Here is a 21,693-nt window from a genome sequence, read left to right as displayed (position 1 = left end):
CTCTCATTTTACTTTGACAGGACTGTAGCACAGCGGGTAGGGTGTTTGCCTTGCACATGGCCGACATGGCTGACCCGGGTTTGATTCCTCAACCCCTCTCCTCGATAGAGCCCAGCAAGCTACTGAGAGTATCTCACTCGCACGGCAAAGCCTGGCAAGCTCCCCGTGAAGTATTCAATATGCCCAAAACAGTAACAACAAGTTTCACAACTTGTTGTGAGACATTACTGATGCCCGCTTGAGCAAATCAATGAACAATGGGAGGACAGTGCTACAGTTATCTTTTCGTATTTTCAAGCATTCCTGGGAAATAATATATAATATTTGGGGGCCACATGTGGAGGTGTGCAGGAATGACCATCGGTGGTGCTCGGATGACCGGATTTAGTGCCGGGGATGGAACTGGGGTTGTTCACATCCAAGGCTGGTGCCCTAACCCCTGGACTGTCTCTCTGGTCCTGGACATTATATTTTTTTGAGAATTTGGTATCAGGCCATTTAAAAACCATAGCCTGGATATCTGATGATCTTCCCTGTTTCTTTCCCCGCTTTCCCACTAGGCAGAGCCATCCTTAGTTCTGGGCGAGCGGCCTGCTTCCTTGATCCAGGCATGAATATGATTTTGGCACATAGGACAGAAAAAGGGAAAGCATGTGGAAGGCGTACACAGCCTGACAGCAGGGGGACAGCACGGGAGAAGCCACAAGCAGGGTCAGGCACAGCTGTGCGTCACCTTCTCTCCCTTCTCTCCCAGATCGCCCTTCTCGCCTCGTGGACCCGGGAAACCCTAGAGGGGTAGAAAACAGAGAACATCTATTGACGCAACCGTGGCATAACCGGAGTTCCTGAAACAGAACTAGCGTGTTTCTGGATGCAAATAATCAAGTGCAACAGCAATGGAAAAGAGTCTCAAAACACAACCAGAACAGGAGGCCCTAGAAAGGAAGACTTGCTGCCATTTCTCAATGATCCATAGACAATATTTTTCTTTTTCTCCTACAAATTGTGAGGTGGAGAGTATATGGCTGGGTCCTTGCTTGAATCCTGAGAAGTTTATTGACATGTGTGGCCTTGGGAAAATGACTCACTTCTCTGCATTTCAGTTCCCTGATCAGGACTTGGGGCTAATGAATGCCAGGGTGGTGATGGTGAGAGGCAGGCATAGAGCCGGGCATCCGCACAAAACTAGGATCTGGACAAACAGTAACCAGGATGACTTTTGCGACTGCTTTATTCCTGTGATACAGAAGGCGTGGAGAGCCTTTGCTCCTATAGTGTCTATTTTATAGATTATATTCTTAGAAGATAAGAGGGACTTTACATTAGAAGCAAAACTATTGCATAATGACTTTGACAATAGACACACTATTCCCTCCAGCAGGAGGTGAAAGGGATTTCCACTTGCAGCGTCTCTAAAAATAAGTGATTCAACTGAGGTTGTGAATGTGTTTCTGATTTGGGCAACTATTTTGAAATTCTACTATCAATGGGTAGTCATCAATTTTATAGCAGATGTTCTGTTTTTAATGTTGATTTCATGCAAACACTGGTGGTGTATTTTATATTGCTGTCTCCATGCGCAACAATATATGGTAAAGAATTAGTATGAGCACAGAGTAAAAGCATTCTTGCTGTTGATGATGGACTACTCACACATGCTCTGACAGGAAGATGTTTTTGTATAGATTACTTATGTTTATTGCATGGGTTACTCATGCTTGCTGTATGGATTACTTACATCGAGACCAGGTTCTCCATCCTTCCCCTGTCAAAGAATTACAATAGCTACATTAGTGTTCCTAAGTTTCATGAACAGGTGACTAAATTATTTAAGGCTTTTTGGAGATGCACAATGTATTAGAAAGACTTCAGAAGAATGAAAAAGATTCTCTTTCTATTAATAACACACTCATTTCATGAAATCAAGTCAAGTGACTGTTAACATTGCAAAGAAGGGCAAAGAGTGAAAATATTAGGTTATATTAGGCTAAAAGGTCTGACTTTTTGCCAAAGTATAATACTTATTATTATATTATTATAAAGCATAAGACTTGTTATTCAATGTATCAACCCAGGAGTAGTTTGGAAAGTAAAAATCCCATTTAGTTGCTTTAAAAACATACCAGTACTCATAAAGCAAGTATAGTTATGCTACTTAAATTAGAAAACTCACAGCAGTGAGTTCAGCAGTGAGTAAAGGTGGGAACTGTTGCCACACATGGCTTTAGCTTTGGTTAGACACACACCTGGTCCAAGAATACTAAAGGTGTGAGGTCCCAACAGGAAAAGTGTTCTGAAGTAGATTTTGTAAATGTGTGTCCCCCAAATATCAGAGGAACCCTAACCTGCTGTGCAGAGGGGAAGGATGCTTCTCCTTGGTGCAGTGGTCAGGGCACTGACCCCACGGAGTTACAGGGCGGACCCACTCGTCCCTCAAAAACCAGCCTCTCACATAGCACCAAAGTGACCAGCGATTTCAGCTGACAACTTCAGGTCATGACCACAGGAATGTGCAGGGGTGTGAAGGGGACAGTGGGGGTGTGACCCAGTCAATGGTAGTGGCATCGAGGGGAGCCCCACCCCCACCCCACTGCAGCGGCCCCAGATGCCCTGGGGAGTGGGCAGAGGCCTCGGCACGCCATCAGAGCAGACTGCCCTGGCTGGCCATGTTCTGGGGCTCAGTGTCACCACAGCAAAGAGGTGAGCTCAGACACAAGGGCGCCCAGGTGAGAACAACCTGAGCAAGGGCGTGGGTTGGGGAAGGCTGGGTCGTGAGCCTTAGGGAAGGCAGTTTGTAGTCACGGTATCTCTACCACTAGTGGTAGAGCCCACACCCACTTCCCTCAGGGAGCTGCCAAGATTGGGGGAGTCCAGTCATTAGCCCCAGGGGCACCTCCACTTCAGATTAGTGCTGCCTAATGGACAACCTCTGATCCCCCAACCTCGCGAGGGTGTGGGGCTGCATCCGGGCTTCAGGGGGAGAATGAAACAGTGACCTGGCGGAGAGTTGAGGGATACAGCCTGCCCCTCCAGCCAGGTTCGTTGACCCCCCTGAGGGCGGGTTCCCGGGCCAGCACAGGGTAGGGGGCCTGCATGCGGGGGTGGGGGGTCAGACTCACAGGCAGGCCGTAGGGGCCTCTGGGTCCCGGCTCTCCCGCTGCTCCCTTTTCACCCTAGAATGAAAGGTGTAAAGTTCAGACCACACAGAACTCAGAGCCACGTGCTTTTTCTCTGCGTGGAGGCAAAGCCTTTGGCCAGAGTGGCAGTGCCTGACACAAGAGGTCTCAAGCTTTGGGGGGTGGGGTGGGGGTGCTGCAGGATCTCCAGCCAGAGGACGCCCAAGAGCACAGCTCAGCCCACGGGATCCGCTGACCTGGGGTGTGGGCTAGGTTCCTGGGCATCAGAGAAAAACAGGGATCAATTCTTAAGATTTGACATTTATTATTCTTGCGGTATTGGGGATTGAACACAGATCTCTTATAAATGAGGCATTTTTTCCCTTTTTTGGTTACACCTGAAAAGATGTTCAGAAGTTACTCCTGGCTCTGCACTCAGGAATCACTCCTGGTGGTGCTCAGGGAACCATATGGTATGCTGGGAATCAAACCCGGGTTGACCTCGTGCAAAGCAAACACCCTACCCACTGTGCTATCATTCCAGGCCCCGAGGCATGTGTTTTACTATTGAACCAAACTCCAGTGTTACAGGGTGTGTAGCTAGTCTTATTCTTACTTATTTTGCTATTATTTCTGCAGCCCCTGATGGAACCTAGGGCTTTGGACATCCCAAGGTCGCGAAGCACATCTCTGTTTTTGAGGAAGCCTCTGTTTCTGAGGAAGCCCTTCTTTCCTTCACTGATCCTTCACTGCAGTATTTGATATTGAGTCATTTACAGACTAGGAGTCTCAGGTGGGCTGGAACTTCAATTCATTTTCTACCACCCACCCATGAAGGGCCTCTGGCCGTGCTCCCAACACTTCTCCAGGACTTACAACTGGGTGCTGGATGGAAGAATCCAACCCAACCCACACAGCATATACACATCTTGCTTCCTTTCCAGATAAAAAGAGATGTAAATTTAAAAAAAAAATCAATGTAAAACATGTCATACTAAAGGGAATGTTTTTCCAAAGGTATTGGCATTCCTGGTCTTGGTTTACAGTGATATCCCCTCATCACCACAGTGCCCCAGAATTGTCCTGTGCCCACTCCCCGCCCCGACACACACACAAAAGGTTTAAAAACATTTCTGCCTCCTCCCACATGCCCTGGTTGGATGGGCGCATATTTCCATCCTGTTCTCTCTGCGCCAATTTTAGTAGTCAATCCTGCCCCAGCTCGAAAGGCAATTTTGTTTTTTATTTTACTTATTTATTTATTTGCTTTCTGCGTCACACCCAGAGAGGCACAGGGGTTACTACTGGCTCTGCACTTAGGAATTACTCCCGGCAGTGCTTGGGGGACCATATGGGATGCTGGGAATTAAACCCGCGTTGGCGTGCAAGGCAACCACCCTACCCGCTGTGCTATCGCTCCAGTCCCACAAAAGGTAGTTTTGAATGCTTATAAAGCATTGGGATCTCCCGGGGTGCCCGGGAGTATGGAGTCAGGACAATGAAGAGGAATTCTGGGTGGCAAGTGGTGCTACCTTCTTCGGGCATTTCCAAAATTCAAATCCTGCTCAGGGTTTAGCAAGCGAACATCAAGGGGAACAAGCACGTTTGTACGAGGGGCTCCCTGGGAAAAAGGTTCTGTCCTACCACTGAGGAGATGGAAAGGCCAGGAAATGTCTCCATGGGTAAAGCACCACATTCAGGTCATGGCTGTGAAGGGACCCGAGTACGGTGCTGTATCGCCTCATTTCCACAATTCCAGGGAGTAAATTTCATGATGCTATTAGGCACTGATTAGCTCTCTCAGCTAATGACAGAGTTCAGGGAGATTACTGAAAATAAATATGATAAAAGTTGAAATTTTCATTCACTGTGAGCTTTATTACTGGAAAAGCAGTAATTACATCCAGTAAAATGAGTAGGCTTTGAAATGAAACACTCACATTTGAATTCCAGGCCTGGCATTTACTGGTTGGTTTAGTTTTAGGTAACTTTCTTAACCTTTCTGTGCCAGATTTTATTGGTATAAAATAAGAATAGTAACATATATTCCACAATAATTTTTGAGGAATAAATGTAATTACATGAGGTTTTATGTTGCCAAAAAAAGCCCAATCAACAGAAGCAATTATTAGAAAAGTAGGAGGTTTGCTCTCAGTGAGAGACTTGGCAACCCCAAGAGCCCTCATTCAAAATTAATTTCTTTCAGTTTGAGTTGGCAGCATTATTTATGACAGTAAAAGTAGTGGTGGAGAGAGTGCAATGGGCCACATGCATGCTTTGCATGTGGGAAGCCAGGGTTCAATCCTGGGCACCACACAGTACTCTGGATGTCAACTGGGCGTGACCCCTGAGCACAGAGCTGGGAGTTTCCCCTGAGCACTGCTTGGTGTGGCCACAAAACAAAGCAAAGAAAAATCAAATGTACTGGTGTGGGTGTGTGGGCTTTTGTCGTTACAGATTGGGGTTTAAAAGGAGGGTTCACCTATTCTTGGACCATGTAAACACTTCATACCACACACCCTACCCATATTCCAAGAGTATCGTACTACATTTGATGGGGTTCAAAGTAGGAGGCAAACAATCTTAAAGGGATATATATATATATAATATATATTATATATATATAAAATATATGGGCTAGAGCGATAGCACAGCGGTAGGGCGTTTGCCTTGCACGCAGCCAACATGGCTGACTCGAGTTCGATTCCTCTGCCCCTCTCAGAGAGCCCGGCAAGCTACCGAGAGTATCTTGCCCGCAAGGCAGAGCCTGGCAAGCTACCCGTGACGTACTCAATATGCCAAACACAGTAACAACAAGTCTCATGATGAAGACGTTACTGGGCCTGCTCCAGCAAATCGATGAACAACGGGAAGACCGTGACCGTGATAAAATATATATGCTATATAACATATCAACATGTTTGTGATCTCTTATACAAGGACTTAATGGCTCCTGGGTAAAATACAACAATCTCCACACTCTTTCCTCTAAGGATACTATTTGTAGTATTTTCCGCAGTTTTTCATAATGAACAATATAAAATATATTATTCTGGTTCTGCTTTGAGGCAAGGATTGGGGTTCAAGATGGAAACATCTGAAATATGGCGGTGGGAAGGTGTTATGGTGGTGGGATTGGTGTTTAAATATTAAGTGTAATCAAATATTGTGAACTACTTTATAATATAAAAAAATTAAAAAAAAAAAGTAAAAGGAGGATTCACGTATCCTGGTGACAAAACTCCACAGATTCATCTGCTATACCCAGCTCCTTCTCCCTTTCCCGACTGTGCTTTGCAAATGAATCTAACACGGGCTATTTGAATTATTATTATATATTTTTAAATTTTTAATTAAAATATTTTTTTTCAATTTGAATTAAACTGCCACTAAACTGTTTATTTGTGGAACTCATCTTGTGAACCTGCACACCTGGACACTGGCTCTGAGCTAAGACAGACGACTCCATCATGCTTCTGGGGCTGGAGCAATAGTACAGTCTCGAGGGTGCACAGCTGGCCTGGATTCAATCCTTGGCACTCTGTACGGTTCCTGCCAGGAGTGATCCCTGGGCTCAGAGCCAGAAGTAAGTCCTGAGCACAGCCAGGTGAGGCCCCCCAACCTCCAAAAGTCTAGGCTCCTTCCTAGGAGTATTCTGTACTACAAAACAATGCATTTCTTTACTGTTTAAACCATTTTAGCTGGGGGTCTGTCACTTAGAACCCAAAGCACCCTAAAGGTCCCGTTCTTGGGAGCAAGCACTAATGGATTTGGGCATGCAACTTCTTGTCCCAGATGAAACTCCATAAGAACTCTCGAACTGTTCTTCCATAAGAACTCTCAAACTGTTCAAGTGGATACTCCACAGGGCCATGAAAGCAGTTACCAGCCCAGGTGAAGAAACTGGCTGAGGGATCTGAGGAGCATAAGTTGGGAAATGGCTGGTTTCTCGTGGTCTGGCCCATCTCACTCAGGTCCTCTACCACAATGTCTATACTCCAGAATTACTCTACTATGGCCTTGCTCCTGAGCCCTGCCTCTGCAAGCCTGCAAGGTTTTCCAGAATCCAGATGGTGCCTCTGTGCAGGACCCTGGAGGGCCTCAGCCACTCAGTCCTCTGGGAGCACTGAGAACTGAGCCCGTGAAAACAGTCACCAGCTGAGAAACACTCGAGTGAAACTTCCCACGAATCCCCACTGGACCCCAGCGATGCACTCCGCCAGACGGCCATTTCATCGGCTCTCCCGGTTAATACTATGCCAGCACCGAGACCTGATACCCTTGTGGCACTTGAGAACTAGCGGAAGTGGCAGCTGGTTTACCAGACAGCAAATCCTCTTGAGCCCTGGGGCCTTCCGCCAAGAAACCACTTGATAGGGCTCTTCCATTTTTAGTTCACAGACTGGATTTCTCCACAGGATGTGTTCAGGGTGCAAAAGACTCTTAGCTTTGAAATATTTTTCATTAAGAGGATCTTGATAAGCCATTGGTTTGATCTCAGAAATAAGGCAATTACAGATGTAGATGACTTACTCCCTTTGGACTCATGAATTTCTAGAACATTCTGGGACAAAACCTGTCTTAACCATTGTAGATACAGCCTATACTGACTGGATTCGCTTTGGATCCTTTTCTCGGTGATTTCTTATGGACGTCTTTTCTTTTTTCTTTCCTTTTCTGTTAGATTGTAAACTCTTTGAGATGAAGAAAACTGGCTGCTTTATTTACAGTATTGGGTAAATATACATAAGGTATTTATAAAAGTTTATAGAAGGGTAATAATGGTTTTATAATCAAATTTCAATTGACTGGGGCATATTAGTAAAAAAAAAAAACAAAACAAAACTGCACAGACCGGAAGAGTTCTCATTCATTCCAGGAGCATGCTGGGTTTCATAATTCTGGAGAAATGTTCACTAGATGAATAAAATTACTTTGCAGAACAGGAAAGTATGGGGGTGGAAGGCATGCTGGAGAAAGCCCCACAGGATGAAAAAATCTATGACATCTGCCTACTGTTCAGGGACCACAGATGTGTGCCCCGTCTCAGAGTGCACGGAAGTCCTCACTGTTAGGACACTTCATTTCATAGGAGCCGCGTCCAGGGGGTTCTGTGAGGCCATGGGGCACCAGAATCTACAGGGAGGGTGGGGAGCGGGCATATGTAGGGATTCAACTCAGGGCCTCGAACATGCTAGGCATGAGCTGGCCATCCCCTTAGCTCTCCCCACAGACCCCCTGGAATACCGCTAACAGCTGAGCCTAAACTGGGCGGGTGGGGTGACTGATGTCATAATTGCACTCAGACACATGAAACCACTTAGGAATTTTCCAAGGTGAGGAAAAGTGGGAGGAAACCAGAAAAAAAGTGAGAGAAGTTCCAGACAGAAGGCCATTTGCTGATGCTGCGGTACATTTTTCTGGTGTCAGATATTTATCTTCCACTAGGAATATCTCCCTCCAGCACACAGCGATGGAAATACAGCTCGGCAATGTGGAGGTTAGTGAAAGGTTTGTCTTTAATAAAGCACTGAAATGATTTCCTTATGGTTGAAGGAAGACAAGACTATTCTTTGGCTTGAAAAAAAAAGGAGCATGTAGAACTGTAAGGAGAATTCTTAGGTTTTGTAATTTCCTTTAAAAAAAAAAAAGTAACAACTGACTCTGAATGAACACAGTAGCTTTATATAAAAGATTATCAAGCAGAACTGGAGTCTTGGAAATTTTAGCCCCATTGACTTCAATTTTCTGGATTAAGGCCAAATGAAAATATCTTCCTTATGGGTTAAGAAGAAAGGGTCTGGGTTCTCGATTTTAGCTTATGTAAATGTATGCACTGTTTTCAGGAAGGCAACTATATTCTGTTTTAATACTCAGTTGTTCTCTCTGTGTTCGGACTCTGAATGAAATGCAAGAGGGTATCTATTTTCATATTCCAGGAGATGGCCCTTTATTTCTTCTGGGAAACAGTTCAGCTCAAATAAAATGAAGAAGTCACACTCTGATTTCTTTAGGACCCTGCGGGATCTACTTACTCGTTCTCCTTTGGGACCTGCAGGGCCATGGGGTCCCATAGGGCCATCTGCACCCTAAAAAAAAAAGACAAAAATGAGACAAGATGTATGCTATCTTATGGCTGCAGGAAAAAGCAGTTCTAATTTATCCCGGACATTTTCCTGGGTGAACAGTGCCTTAGGATTAAAGCAACTCATCTCCTTTCAAAGATTTTTTGTCAGACTTGATGCGTTCAGGCTAGCAGATTTCAAGAAACACATGCAAAGGGAGGAATTATGTCTCTGCATATTTCAGCAAAGGACAAACAAATAGCTGCAGATCACAGCTAATTATCTCTCCGTTCCCCACCCAACAGGAACCTCTTCACTCCACCTCCAGATTGTTAAAGAGAAAAACGCTGCTTTTCCTTCACATCGCCTCTGCTTTGCATCCAATGCCTCACACACTTCCTCTTGCTGTGGTCACGGGGGCTCAGAAATTGTATTTTCCTCAATTGAAGAGGCAGAAACAATGGGGGGAGGGGAACTTTATTAAGTGAGAATGGTGTTCCAACCCAACTTCCGTTTTACTCGGAGTGGGAGGAAGTCAGTATTCAGACAGGTTCTGCTCAGCGGCTGAAGTCACTGGGTTTGCCAGCATGAACCAGGCAAAGCTGGGTTAATGTCCCAATTGCCCTCGGCCCTCCCGGTGCAGGTGAGGGTGTCTGGCTGATGCAGTGTATCTGAAGGAACAGAGGAAGTGGCAGGGAATAGAACCTTTGCCTAAAACTGCCTGATTGATTTTTTAAAATTTATTTATTTATTTATTTTTGGGTCATACCTGGCGATGCACAGGCGTTACTCCTGGCTCAACCACTCAGGAATCACTCCTGGCAGTGCTCGGGGGACCATATGGGATGTCGGGAATCAAATCTGGGTCGGCTGCATGCAAGGCAAATGCCCTACCCCCCTGTGCTATCACTCCAGCCCGATTGATTTATTTTTTAAAAATTGAAGTGCTTGGAATTTGAGAATCTTTAAAATGTAGCAAGCACTTTAAGAACCTTTGCTCATTTTCAGGAAGACAATGCTTCAATAATACTGGTGAACGTAGCCCATTTAAAAAGTTCTTTCTACTTCAGTTCTATTTTGTTTACTCGATTTCATAGGGCCTTATAATAGAAAAGAATTCATAAACATATTTTACTGATCATGAATTCTCATCGCCTTAATGACTGATGTGTATATATATATATATTTTTTTTTTTGACTGCCTGAACTTAGAGTTTGTCTTCAGAGGATTTCTGAGTACTGTGTATCTGAGGTCAAAATCTAAGAGAAAAAGCCGTCAAGAACCAAAGAAAACAGACAAAATAACAGAAGACAGACAGTCATTGTGATGAACAGAGATTTGGAAGTTAGTTCCAAGGAAGAAGGACATTCCAAGAGATGGACATAAACATAGAGGGGAAAGCAAGTGAAACCCATCCGTCTGCTTCTAATCCCTTCAGAGGCCTTTAATGGAGCCACAGGAAACTAGTGCTGGTGGGACCATTTATCTGGGGGTGTGAAGCAACAGCGTACTCAGCCGTGGCTGCTGACCAGAACCTGGGCTTCAGAGAGAAATTCTGCAGAGCAGGCTGGACCCAGAGCTGCAGGCCATGCTCACTTCCCTGTCCGGCTGACTCTGGGTCCATTTTCCCTCCTCTTTCCAGCCCCACGGACCCCTCATGCGAGGGGGCTATGTGGCATACAAGGTCTCTCCCGGAGTACAAACTTCCAAGCTGCAGAACACGTGGGAACAGGACGGACTCACCCGGGATCCTGGCTTTCCGTCTAAGCCAGATGCTCCCTGCGTGGTGATTGGGTTGTAGCAGGGTTGGTATGACACAAACGACAAGAACAGAGATTAGTATGAGGCACCAATGCACAAATGTAACAATTCAAACGACATCATAGGCAGTCATGGGCTCTGGGATGAGTACCACATCACCACGAAGTGTTAGTTAAAAAAACAACACGTGACAATTGAATAGCGACTGGTCACAACAGTGACCAACAAGTGATGGGCATTGAAATGGTACTTCTGTTTGAGAAAACGGTACTTAGGGGCCAACGTAATGAGGTTTATAAAACGGAATTTAAAGTAGTTCCTGGTAATTCACAGACTTCTAATTTTCATATGATAAATATTTTTCCTTTCTGAGATTTATTAAGACTACTAGTCCTAGCATTGATCTGACGGTTCTGAAGAAAAAAAAATGGCCGATCTCCTAAGAAAAAGATCATTATAGAAATAAACCAAAGTTACATATTAGATTATATTTAGGTGTTTGGTTGGTTAGAATATCATTTGAGTATAACAAATGCAGAACTTATATACATGCCAGGTTGACTGTACATTTGCGGGAAATGTATTGTTTTCAGACTGGTTTAAATGACAATATCTTTTATCACCACCAGAGGGAGGGCTAGGATCAGAAAAAAGTTAGAAAACTTTCCAAGCCCAAATAAAATAACTGTCCCAAACAAAATTGTTCCTCAACTAATTCTTGCATCAAAGTCTGAATGGGAGATGCCTGCAGATCTAATGTTCTCAGGCAATGTGCCAACGTGTGCTTTTCTTAACCTTGAACTCTGGGCCACTCAGAGAATGTGATTCGAAAATGACATTTTGAATGCTTGTAGGATTAGGGCAGATTGATTCTTTGAAATGGCCTTTTCAATTGTAAAATCCAAATGAGTATTTACTTTTTTAAAAAATATTTATCAGGCTGAGGAGCATTTAACAAAAATCATACACTGTCCCCCTTTCAGAATTATTTTCTTGTTATATGCTTGTGATATAGATAATTGAAATGGAAGGAAGATTCTCTTCCAGTTGCAAACTCTACCAATGATGCAATATCACATAGATCTAAGGGTCCTTTTAGTTATTTTGAAACTTTCTTCTGTCTAACCCTATTGGAAGTTATACTACAATGTCAAAATATATCTTTCTGTAGCAATGATTAAACAATTAAAAAATGTACGTTGTGTATTTAATGCTGGCATATATGAAGAACTTTTAGCTCAGTGATGCACAAAAATTATCCTTAACCCTAAATCATAAATTAAGACAAATTAGGGTTTATATAAAATTGAAATCTACTCTTTCTTTGGTCTTTTGATATTTCTTCAGTCTCCATTGTTACAACATTTAAAAATAAATAGGGAGATAAGAAAAATTCTGAAATAATATAATATATAACATTTGATATGTAGATACTATAACATTTATGTTATCTAATATTATAGATAATATAATTTTATCTAGAATGAAAATTATTAACTCAACTATCTTATTAGGGATTTTATGTCTGTGGTCCATAGATCAAATCATGGACATTTACTCCATGACACGAGTGGCTAGTAGAAGGAGCCAAGGCTGACCTCACCCTGTCAAAGTGGCCAAGTGCATTCTGCTTTCAACATAGGGTTATGGGCTTGGGTGTCAAAGGAGGGAGAAAAACAGTGGAAGCATGATTGTATTTTATAATTTATTTATTGATTTATTTATTGTTTGGGGACCACACCCTGCGGGGCTCAGGACTTACTCCTCGCTCTGTAATCAGGGATCACGTGATCCTGGCGTGCTCAGGGGACCATTATTTTGGGACTCAAACAAAGGTTGGCTTTGGTGCTAGGCAAGTGGCCTACCCACTGTACTATCTCTTTGGCCCCTCTTGGTTTTTAGTCCACAGCTGATGGTTTTGTGCTTGGGGGACCATATGTGGTGCCATGGGCAAGGCAAGAGAGGGCCTCAGCGCCTGCACTATCTCCCCTGAAGGAGATCTAACTGTCAATGACACTAAATGATACAAAGCTCTGGGAGAAATGCTGAGCTTGTCACCATCATACTCTTTGGCAGGGCAGAGAGGGGAGGTAGTGCCAGCGTGAATGGAATGAAGTACGTTCAGAGAAAGGCCACGGCGTTGGTCCTCACGGACCCTCTGCTGATACCAGAGCAGGCAGTGGCAAACGCCAGGCCCAGCGCCGCCCCAAGAGCCTCTATTTTCCAAAGACAGAAATCCCACAAGTGAGATGAGGAACCAGAAGAGGCGTGAGAGAGAAAGGCTGAGATCGGCACTGAAATGGAAAGGCTACTTACTGGAAGACCAAGGGGTCCTCTGTCACCCTTTGGACCCGGGTCACCCTTCAATCCTTTAACACCATTTAACCCTGGTTCACCCTAAATGCAAAAGCAAATGCCAATTTTGGTTTCTCTCAGGGGGTTGGGCTCCGAGAGGAGAGAGCTGGGTTTCAGAGAGGCTGACACACTCCAGTTTTCAGAACAGCAGAGTCAGGCTAGATCTGCCTTGCCATGGTTTAAGAAGTAATTTAAACATCATGGAATTAAATAAAAATTCAAATCGACGGGTTGCATTCGAGGAAGAAAAGAACATGAAAGCGTGCTGCTGACAGTCAGAATATTCCGACTGAGTTCCTGAATGAGTTTGAGCTCCAGGAAACTGGAGTAAAGTTCCTTGGTTCTCACCAAACAAATCAGAGACGGGGTAAAATAAAACAAGGGGAGGAGGTTGAACGAGTTTCCATAGGCAAAACCTACTCTGCTGGGATGGAAAACTGGAATATGCAGGGCAGGGTCGCAAACAGATATTTTAAGCCTTTAAGCATGTTGCCCAGGGAAATGAACTGAAAATGTAGCTGTTTGAAGCCAGGCCATGAAGCCTCAGACACTGGCTGTCCAGGTAGGTCCAGAGGTAGATCAGTTGGGGGTGGGGTGGGGGAACATCACAAATAGCGCCATCCCAGAAAAGTCTGTAAAGATCAAAGTTTGACTGTTTTTGGTTTTCTTTTGTTTTGGGATCATACCTGGTGGTGCTCAGGGCTTACTCCTGGCTCTGTACTCAGGGATAGCTCCTAGTGGTGCTCAAGGGACCATAAGGGATGCTGCGGATCGAACCCAGGCAGCCAGGTACAAGATTAGCGCCATCCTTGCTGTGCTACAGCCCAGCCCCAAAGTGATGCTTCTTAAGCAGAGCCAGAGACCCCCCTGACAGCAGTAGTGCAGGGATTTTATTTTTTAATGGATTTATCACCATTTTTTTCACAACATCATAAAATTTCAGGGGTCTTACCTCACAGGCCTTTCTGATTTTAGCCCCCATTGTCTTCTCTCTCTCTCTCTCTCTCTCTCTCTCTCTCTCTCTCTCTCTCTGTCAGGGGCAACTCCTAGTTCTGAGCCTGGGGGCTGCTCCTGGGTGCCCGGGGGAGCACGCAGTGTCGGGCATAGGTCCTTGGGTGCTTCCATGCAAGGCATGAGCTCTGCCCACGGAGCTCTCTGACCCAGCAAGGGGGCTGCAAGAAGTTTTCCCCCTCCTTTCCCCAGGGCTACTTCTCCTTAGGTAAACAGAGCCTGACCTCTCTATGGAATCATGCGATTTTCTCATCCAGCCACATAGCTGACTCAGGCTCTCCCTTCTGACCCCCAGGACAATTTCATACAACAGATCATGCCCCCAGGCTCTGAGACAGTCTCCCTCCTGGCCTTACTGATAGGGAGGGGTTTGGGGAAGAATTAAGAGACAGGAACTCTTCACCCATCAGTAAGGGAAGTTCAGGTTTGCATTGCCCCCAAATGGGGACCAAGGCAGGGAAGCAAAGGTGTCAGGGCCTGGGAGGGGGCGACTTCCTCCAGGCCTGTGACCCTGGCACCATCCTACATTCATGTGGTCCTCAAACCCTCATCTTTTGTTTTTTTAACTTTTGGTTTTCAGGTCATACCGAGAGGTGCTATGCACTCAGGGATCACTCCTGGCAGTGCTCGGGGGACCCGATGGGCTGCCGAGAACAGCCGCATGCCAGACAAGCATCCTACTTGCTGTACCATAACTCAGGCTGACCCTGTTTTTAAATGCTGTGTCCAAGGCTGAGACTCTTAGAAGCAGCCTTTGAGCTTCTCTCAAGCAGCAGGACAAATTAAATTGCTCTGTTCACAATGAAGCACCAGATCCCCCAAGCGACAAGGGCAACGACTGGGTATTTATCAATGACTGTGTCTGCCCTTCGCTAGATGTTTTGAGTGCGCCTCAGTTGTCCATTACAATACTCTGTGTAGCCGAGCAACCGAATGGTCAGCTGCTGCTGGAACATGGAGTATCAACGACCCTGCTGGTCTCTCAGGCTCATTCCCACCCTCCAGACAACTGCAGGGGCCAAGTACAGCCTGTTACTTCCACCTGGAAGGGCTTGGTCAGTTGAGCCGTGGGCGCTAGTGGGCGCTAGTGGGCGCTAGTGGGCGCTAGTGGGCGCTGTGATCCAAGAGCAGCACGTGTGGGGACCCCCACCTCAGACCTCCTTTAGATGTGGGTGAGTCCAGGCATCTCCAGGCTTTTCTAATGGGCAGCAGATGCAGAACAAGAGTCCGTGCTGGTCTGAGAATCCCATCAGAGTCCCTTATGCATGGGGTTCTATCATTTGTAGGAATTTTCAAAAAAATACACACTGACAAGGAAAAAAACCAACAAAATGAGGAGTAATTTCTCTCCAGGTGCTATCACTTAAATTTGTCATAAGTCATCCTGTGTCGTGAGATTCAAACATCTGGGTGCTTAAAGGCTTAAAGACGGTTAGTGTTACTTGACAAATAAGTAAGACAGGACAGACATGCTTCTGTCATGCGTCTCCACAATTCACAAGGAAACAGAAATCGAACCGGCAAGAGGTGTGGGGCATTACCTTTGGTCCAGGAAGTCCGTGGGGTCCCTGGGAAGGAGAAGCACAGCTTGTAATTAAGCAGAAGTAATAGAATGTAAAGTAACACAAAGAGATAGGAAACAAGAATCTTTTCTGTTGGGCTATCAGGGGATGCTAAGACTGTCTGGACGTTCCAGCCAGCTCTTGCACTGCTCTGGAAGAGGAAAGTCATGGATAGAAATGCTTTCTGCTAAATACAAATGAGAGGGGGAGGGAGGAATGTGCCATGGTTTTATGGAAGAAAACACACACACACACACACACACACACACACACACACACGCACACACGTATTATGAACTTCCACTGCTTCTACTACTCAAATTCCTATTTGTGTGAGATTAACTAGAGACTGCAGTTGTGGGTCGAGGCTAAGACCGGTCACAGCAGGGGGCGCTCTTTCCTAAGGAGCAGAAGGGGCAGAGGCTCCCTCAGTTTACCCGGCTGGTGGTCGTGAAGACCTGGGGGTGACAGTGACGGCGCACCTGCTTCCCTCAGCGCTAAGGTGGGCTCTAAAGGCACCAGCTGGTGAGAGACTGGTGCTCGGAGACTCACACTCTCTAGGGCCTCCCACACTCCTCAGAAATCCCCTGCACCGCCCCCCCGCCCCCCCCCCCCCCGCCTCATGCTAATGCTGAATCTTCTAATGCACCAAAATAGTGCAAAGAAGATCCACCAATACATTATGATTGGCAGAGAGCTTTCAGTTAAAATCAGTACTTCCTACCTGTTTTTATTGGACATTTTAACTCAGGACATTTTATTCCGGCAGGTTGGATTCATTCATGAAAGGGGGCCAGAGTGATAGTACAGTGGGTAGGGCATTTGCCTTGCACATGGCCTACCAGGGCTCAATTTCCGGCATCCCATATGGTCCCCCTAACATCGCCAGGAGTGACTCCTGATTGCAGAGGCAGGAGGAACCCCTGAGCAACGCCGGATGTGACCCAAAAAGCACTCCCCCCCCAAAGGAATCATTCATCAAAGCCCACAGTTTACCCTCTTCCTCTGCCGTGGACAGTCTAGAACAGAGACACCTTCCCTTTTCCTTTGTTGTAGCCTTACAAGTGGTACTCAGGGGTCGAGGGACATCTCCCAGCCACCCTGGCCAGCTGTCAGGACAGCTGTAGCCCCTGTCTGTGTGCAGTGTTCAGGCCTGGTGGTGCCGGAGGCCGGCAGTGCTGGGGGGAAGCGGGGGCCGTGGGACAGAACTTGGGGCCCTGGAATGCAGCACGCATGCCTCTGGCTGCCCTGCTACCTGCCCCCAGAGTGGTTTCCCGGTGCAAGGCTGGGGTCAGGCCTGCTGGGTCGCTCTTTGGAGCAGATGTTGGACGGGTGTGAGTATCCTACAAGGCCAGTGGGCCTGCGGGCACCACCGTGGGGAGCGGTAGAAAGCAGGGGAGGGGGGTGAGCGCCAGGTCTGTGCTCTCTGCTGTCAGACTCAACCCCAAACGGTGCGATCTGGGAGAGAAGCCGACTTACCATGGGTCCTGGGGGTCCATGGGGGCCCGGTGGTCCTGGGGGTCCGATGATCTGTGAGTGCAGGAGACAAACATGGTTTGGGTCACTTCCTGCAGGTGAGCTGGGGCTGAGGTGGGGCTGAGTCCTGCTAAGGCCACCGCTAGTGGCAGAGAAGGAGAACTAGGAGAGAGGTGTTGGACTTCACCCCTATGCGGAAGCTCCCGAGGAGAACCGCAAAACTGAAAAAACACACCCCTGCTCAACAGAGGCCAGAGGGATGGAAACACAGTAAGAGAAGAGAAGGCCACTGACTATCAAGAAACACTATCACATCACAACCACTAGGAAATCCACCATTTTTTCCTTAAGTAACAACAGTGCTCTAGAGAAAAAAAAAATTTTTTTTTAAAGGGTGTGTGTGTATACCCACACACATCATGGAAAAATCAGATTTTTCTCCTCAGAACTTAGATGGTTCCCTGCAAAACTAGAGGCTAGACCTCTAACAGGGTTTCTCTCATTGTGAGAAACCGACAGTTCCCCACTCAGCTCCACAAACCAGGTGGTTTCCAGCTTCCTCCTGCAGGTAGCCCTCCAGCATTGCCTATGAGGTTAAAAAAAGGGGGGGCATTTCAAGGACTTCAAGGGATTACAAAGAGCAGACACAGTGGACTTACGGAAGGGCCCTGAGGACCGGGCAGTCCGGAGTCACCTTTCTCTCCCTTCATGCCGTTGGCGCCCTACAATGACCAGAAAGAGAAGTGAGTGCAAGAAGTAATGGAATTTTCTCCAAAGTCACCCCGCCCTCTAGAAGCTTCTACCATCATCTGCATGTGACACCAAATGAACAATTTACCTCCTGCGCTTTATTCAAGCAACAAACACCCCAAATCCCCAGGATGGTGGGCGATATGGCAGATAACATTTAAAATAAATAAGAACTAGCTTAGCCTTGTTCCGTTAAGCTTACAGTGTTAAATATATCAGGTTATAAATATTGGATTTTTTTTTATGGTGGAGCTCACTTTAAATAGCAAAGGTCAGGCTTTCATTGACATTTATTTGCGCATTTCCTTGCTTTAAAAAGTAGAACAGTGAGATTTTCTACAATATTTCATTATATTTTCTACTCCAAATTCTCTGCTAAATTTATAGCAGAAAATTATAAAATCGCTCTCCCATGGTATCATAACCATGACAATTAACTTGTTTTTAGAATTTTTTTTAAAAGAATCCTTTTTATTAATTTAAAGTATGGCTTATTTTTAAATGGTCAGTTACCACTATCTACACATGCTAAATTAAAGTGATCAACTACATTCCCTTTATTTTTTTTTGGTATGGGAATCAAGGAAACTGTGATTGATTTATAAATTCATTGGCTAAGTGATCTAAAACTTATTTTTTTAGTGCCCCAGACTCGTTTTAGAGCCAGCTCCCCAAGTAAGTGTGTGAGAGGCAGAGAGAGAGCTCGCTGAGAGTTTTACTTTTACTCTTTTAGGACCATTTACTCTTCAGGACCAGAGGATGAGACGCAACTAATGCCTCATCGGATGATTTAGCTAATCCAACTACGAGCATGCAAAGGATGAAAGTACCGGTAACCCGGGCAGTCCGATCCCTCCTTTCTCCCCGGGCACGCCTGGGTCCCCTACGTCTCCTTTGGAGCCTTTGAGTCCCTGAAACGAGATGGCTGCATGAGAGAATGACCCAATGCTCCACAGGTCCTAGAGGGAAACACAATTCCAGGCCACATTTGTGACCTCACTGAGGTGATTCTGATTGTCATTCTGAAGTGATTTTATGTTTTGGATTGTGGGCCAGACCTGGAGGCACCAAGCAGGTCATCCTCGTTCTGTGCTCAGGAGCGAGCTTTGGTATGCTCAGGGAAACCATAGGTGGTGCCGGGATTCACACCAGGGTTGCAGCTGGCACACCTGCATGAAAGGCCAGTGCCTCACCTCCTGCACTGTCTCCCTGCTTGAAGTAGAGTCACTATTTCTTCTAGCAATCTTCAGCACTGTCAACTCTTTCCTAATGCATCAGACGCATGCACCCTCACCCATCACACTGCAGCCCCAACCCCATCAGCTGCTTCTCTCTCTCTCTCAATTCCTCCCCCTCTTTCTCCCTCCCTTGCCTTCCCTCCCTTATTTTCAGTGCCCCAGAGTCATTTTCCAGCAATATCCCAAATAAATATGTGTGAGAGCTTCCTTCTTTTCCTTCCTTTTTTTCCCTCCCTCCCTCCCTCCCTCCCTCCCTCCCTCCCTCTCTCCTTCCCTCCCTCCCTCCCTCCCTCCCTCCCTCCCTCCCTCCCTCCCTCCCTCCCTCCCTCCCTTCCTTCCCCTTTTCCTCCCTTCCTTTCTGTCTTCCCTCCCTCCCTCCTTCCCTCCCTCCCTCCCTCCCTCCCTCCCTCCCTCCCTCCCTCCTTCCCCTTCCTTCCTTCCTTCCTTCCTTCCTTCCTTCCTTCCTTCCTTTCTCCCTCCATTATTTTTTGTTTTGGGGCCACACCTGGCAATGCTCAGGGCTTACTCCTGGCTCTGCACTCAGGGATCACTGCTAGCATGCTCAGGGGACTCTATGGGATGCAAGGGATTGAACCCAGGTAGGCTGTAGGCAAGGCAAGTGCCCTCCCCACTGTACTATCTTCTTTAATTATCTTGCAGTGTGGGGAATGGAATTAAGGGTCTCATTCTTGCTAGGAAATGACCCACCACTAGCTAATAATCCCAATCCTGCCTTCGGTCTTTTTAAGTAAAGTTTACCAAGCTCACGTTGGCAGAGACTGCCATAGTCTATGATGCTCATGTGCTGGTTCCTACCTTTTCTAAGACTAGGAAATCAGGCATTTAAATTTGGGAAACCAGCAAATAAAACAGCATTGCCAATAATACCAGCATGCAGTACTTAATTGGTGGGAAACTATGGTCAGAGATTTTTAACCATGAATTAAATGTATCCACAGTTCAAAAGATCAGACTCTTCCTTCAAAATCAATGATGATCTTACAAGTCTATTTTTCATAGACTTGTGGTATGCTGAGGTGTATCATGATGGAACAAAAGCATCAGACAGTTTCTACATTTCTGCCAAGAAAATCAGTGTTTAAATTCAGTTGAGTTTCAGGGTTGGCAGAGTAACTGGAACAGAGTACTTGACAACAGAGGAGGACACATATCAACACTCACTCTTTAGCTTCAAACATCTAGAAACCTGATAGGCAATGCGGCTTAAATAATGCCCCAAACAGCATATATCTCTCAAAATCACCTGCTCTCCATCAGCTCCTGGGATACCTGGAGATCCGGGCTCTCCCTGGAAAGAATAAGAGTGAAGACTTGTGTCTGGTTGTCACTGGTTACACCCAGGTTACATTCTCTACCAAACACAAAGGATGCCAGCGGCAACAGGACAATCCAGATGTTCAGCAAAGGCATAGTAATCCAAAAGCACATTTAGATATAGCATATCTAAACTAAGTGAAATAACATTTTATTGAATATTACATTTATATGGAGTAAGACTCAGAGTTTTAATTTTTTCTGCATGTGAGATACAGACTATAAAACATTGGTGGAGGGGAAAAATGAATGCAAATCATTTGATGATTGACCCATAAACCCTAGGAACAACGTATAAGTAACACTTGACTAGTTATTTTTTCTCCTTCTCTATAGCTCCTCTTATTTCCAAAGTTGAGGGGGAAAAGTCACAGTTCAAAAGTGCAATGTTCCATAAATTTACAGCATTTTATTTTTTTATTTTGGTTTAGGGGCCACACCCAGTAGCACCCAGGGTTCACTCTTGGAGGTGCTCAGGGGATTGAATATGGTGCTGGGGATTGAATGCGGGCCAGCTGAATGCAAGGCGACTGCCTTAGCTCTGATCCGCCAACAATGTTTTGAGTGACCCCATTTGAACAGTGGATACAAATTAACACTTATGAATGTGCCATTTCTAGACAAGCTCACTGAAAGACAGAATAACATAAAAAGATTTTGGATCAATTCAATTTTTATTCTATGCTAAAAAATTAAAACTTACTATTTATATTGGGCTGGAGTGATAGCACAGTGATAGGGCGGTGAGAGTATCTCGCCCTCAGGGCAAAGCCTGGCAAGTTACCCATGATGTGTTCAATATGCTAAACACAGTAACAACAAGTCTCACAATGGAGACATTACTGGGCTTGCTTGAGCAAATCGATGAACAACAGGAGGACAGTGCAGTGCAGTGCTACTATTTATATTTTGAATCCTCAGAACCTTTGACAAAACTCAAGTGGATTTTTTTCCTTCCTTAACTGAAGACATTCCTTAAAAACCCATCTGAACAATGTGCTAGAGAAGTATTCAAACCACAAA

General features: G+C 45.6%; 1 protein-coding gene across 1 annotated transcript in view; it reads right to left on the bottom strand.

Moving 5' to 3' along the window:
• COL25A1 (collagen type XXV alpha 1 chain) overlaps nucleotides 1–21,693 on the bottom strand; it is a 457,778-nt gene that overhangs the window by 8,530 nt on the left and 427,555 nt on the right. Inside the window, exons 26-34 of the mRNA XM_056116824.1 lie at nucleotides 20,600–20,644; nucleotides 18,928–19,008; nucleotides 18,007–18,069; nucleotides 17,351–17,401; nucleotides 15,851–15,877; nucleotides 9,152–9,205; nucleotides 3,120–3,173; nucleotides 1,739–1,765; nucleotides 734–787 (exon numbers count right to left, since the gene is read on the bottom strand). Of these exons, the coding sequence (XP_055972799.1) occupies nucleotides 734–787; nucleotides 1,739–1,765; nucleotides 3,120–3,173; nucleotides 9,152–9,205; nucleotides 15,851–15,877; nucleotides 17,351–17,401; nucleotides 18,007–18,069; nucleotides 18,928–19,008; nucleotides 20,600–20,644 (456 nt within the window). The remainder of the gene's footprint in view (nucleotides 1–733; nucleotides 788–1,738; nucleotides 1,766–3,119; nucleotides 3,174–9,151; nucleotides 9,206–15,850; nucleotides 15,878–17,350; nucleotides 17,402–18,006; nucleotides 18,070–18,927; nucleotides 19,009–20,599; nucleotides 20,645–21,693) is intronic.

Source organism: Sorex fumeus, unplaced genomic scaffold (genome assembly GCF_029834395.1).
Source record: "Sorex fumeus unplaced genomic scaffold, SorFum_2.1 ptg000033l, whole genome shotgun sequence".
Classification (NCBI taxonomy): domain Eukaryota; kingdom Metazoa; phylum Chordata; class Mammalia; order Eulipotyphla; family Soricidae; genus Sorex; species Sorex fumeus.
The sequence above is the reverse complement of the archived record's forward strand: the minus strand, read 5'-3'. Positions and strand labels throughout refer to the sequence as shown.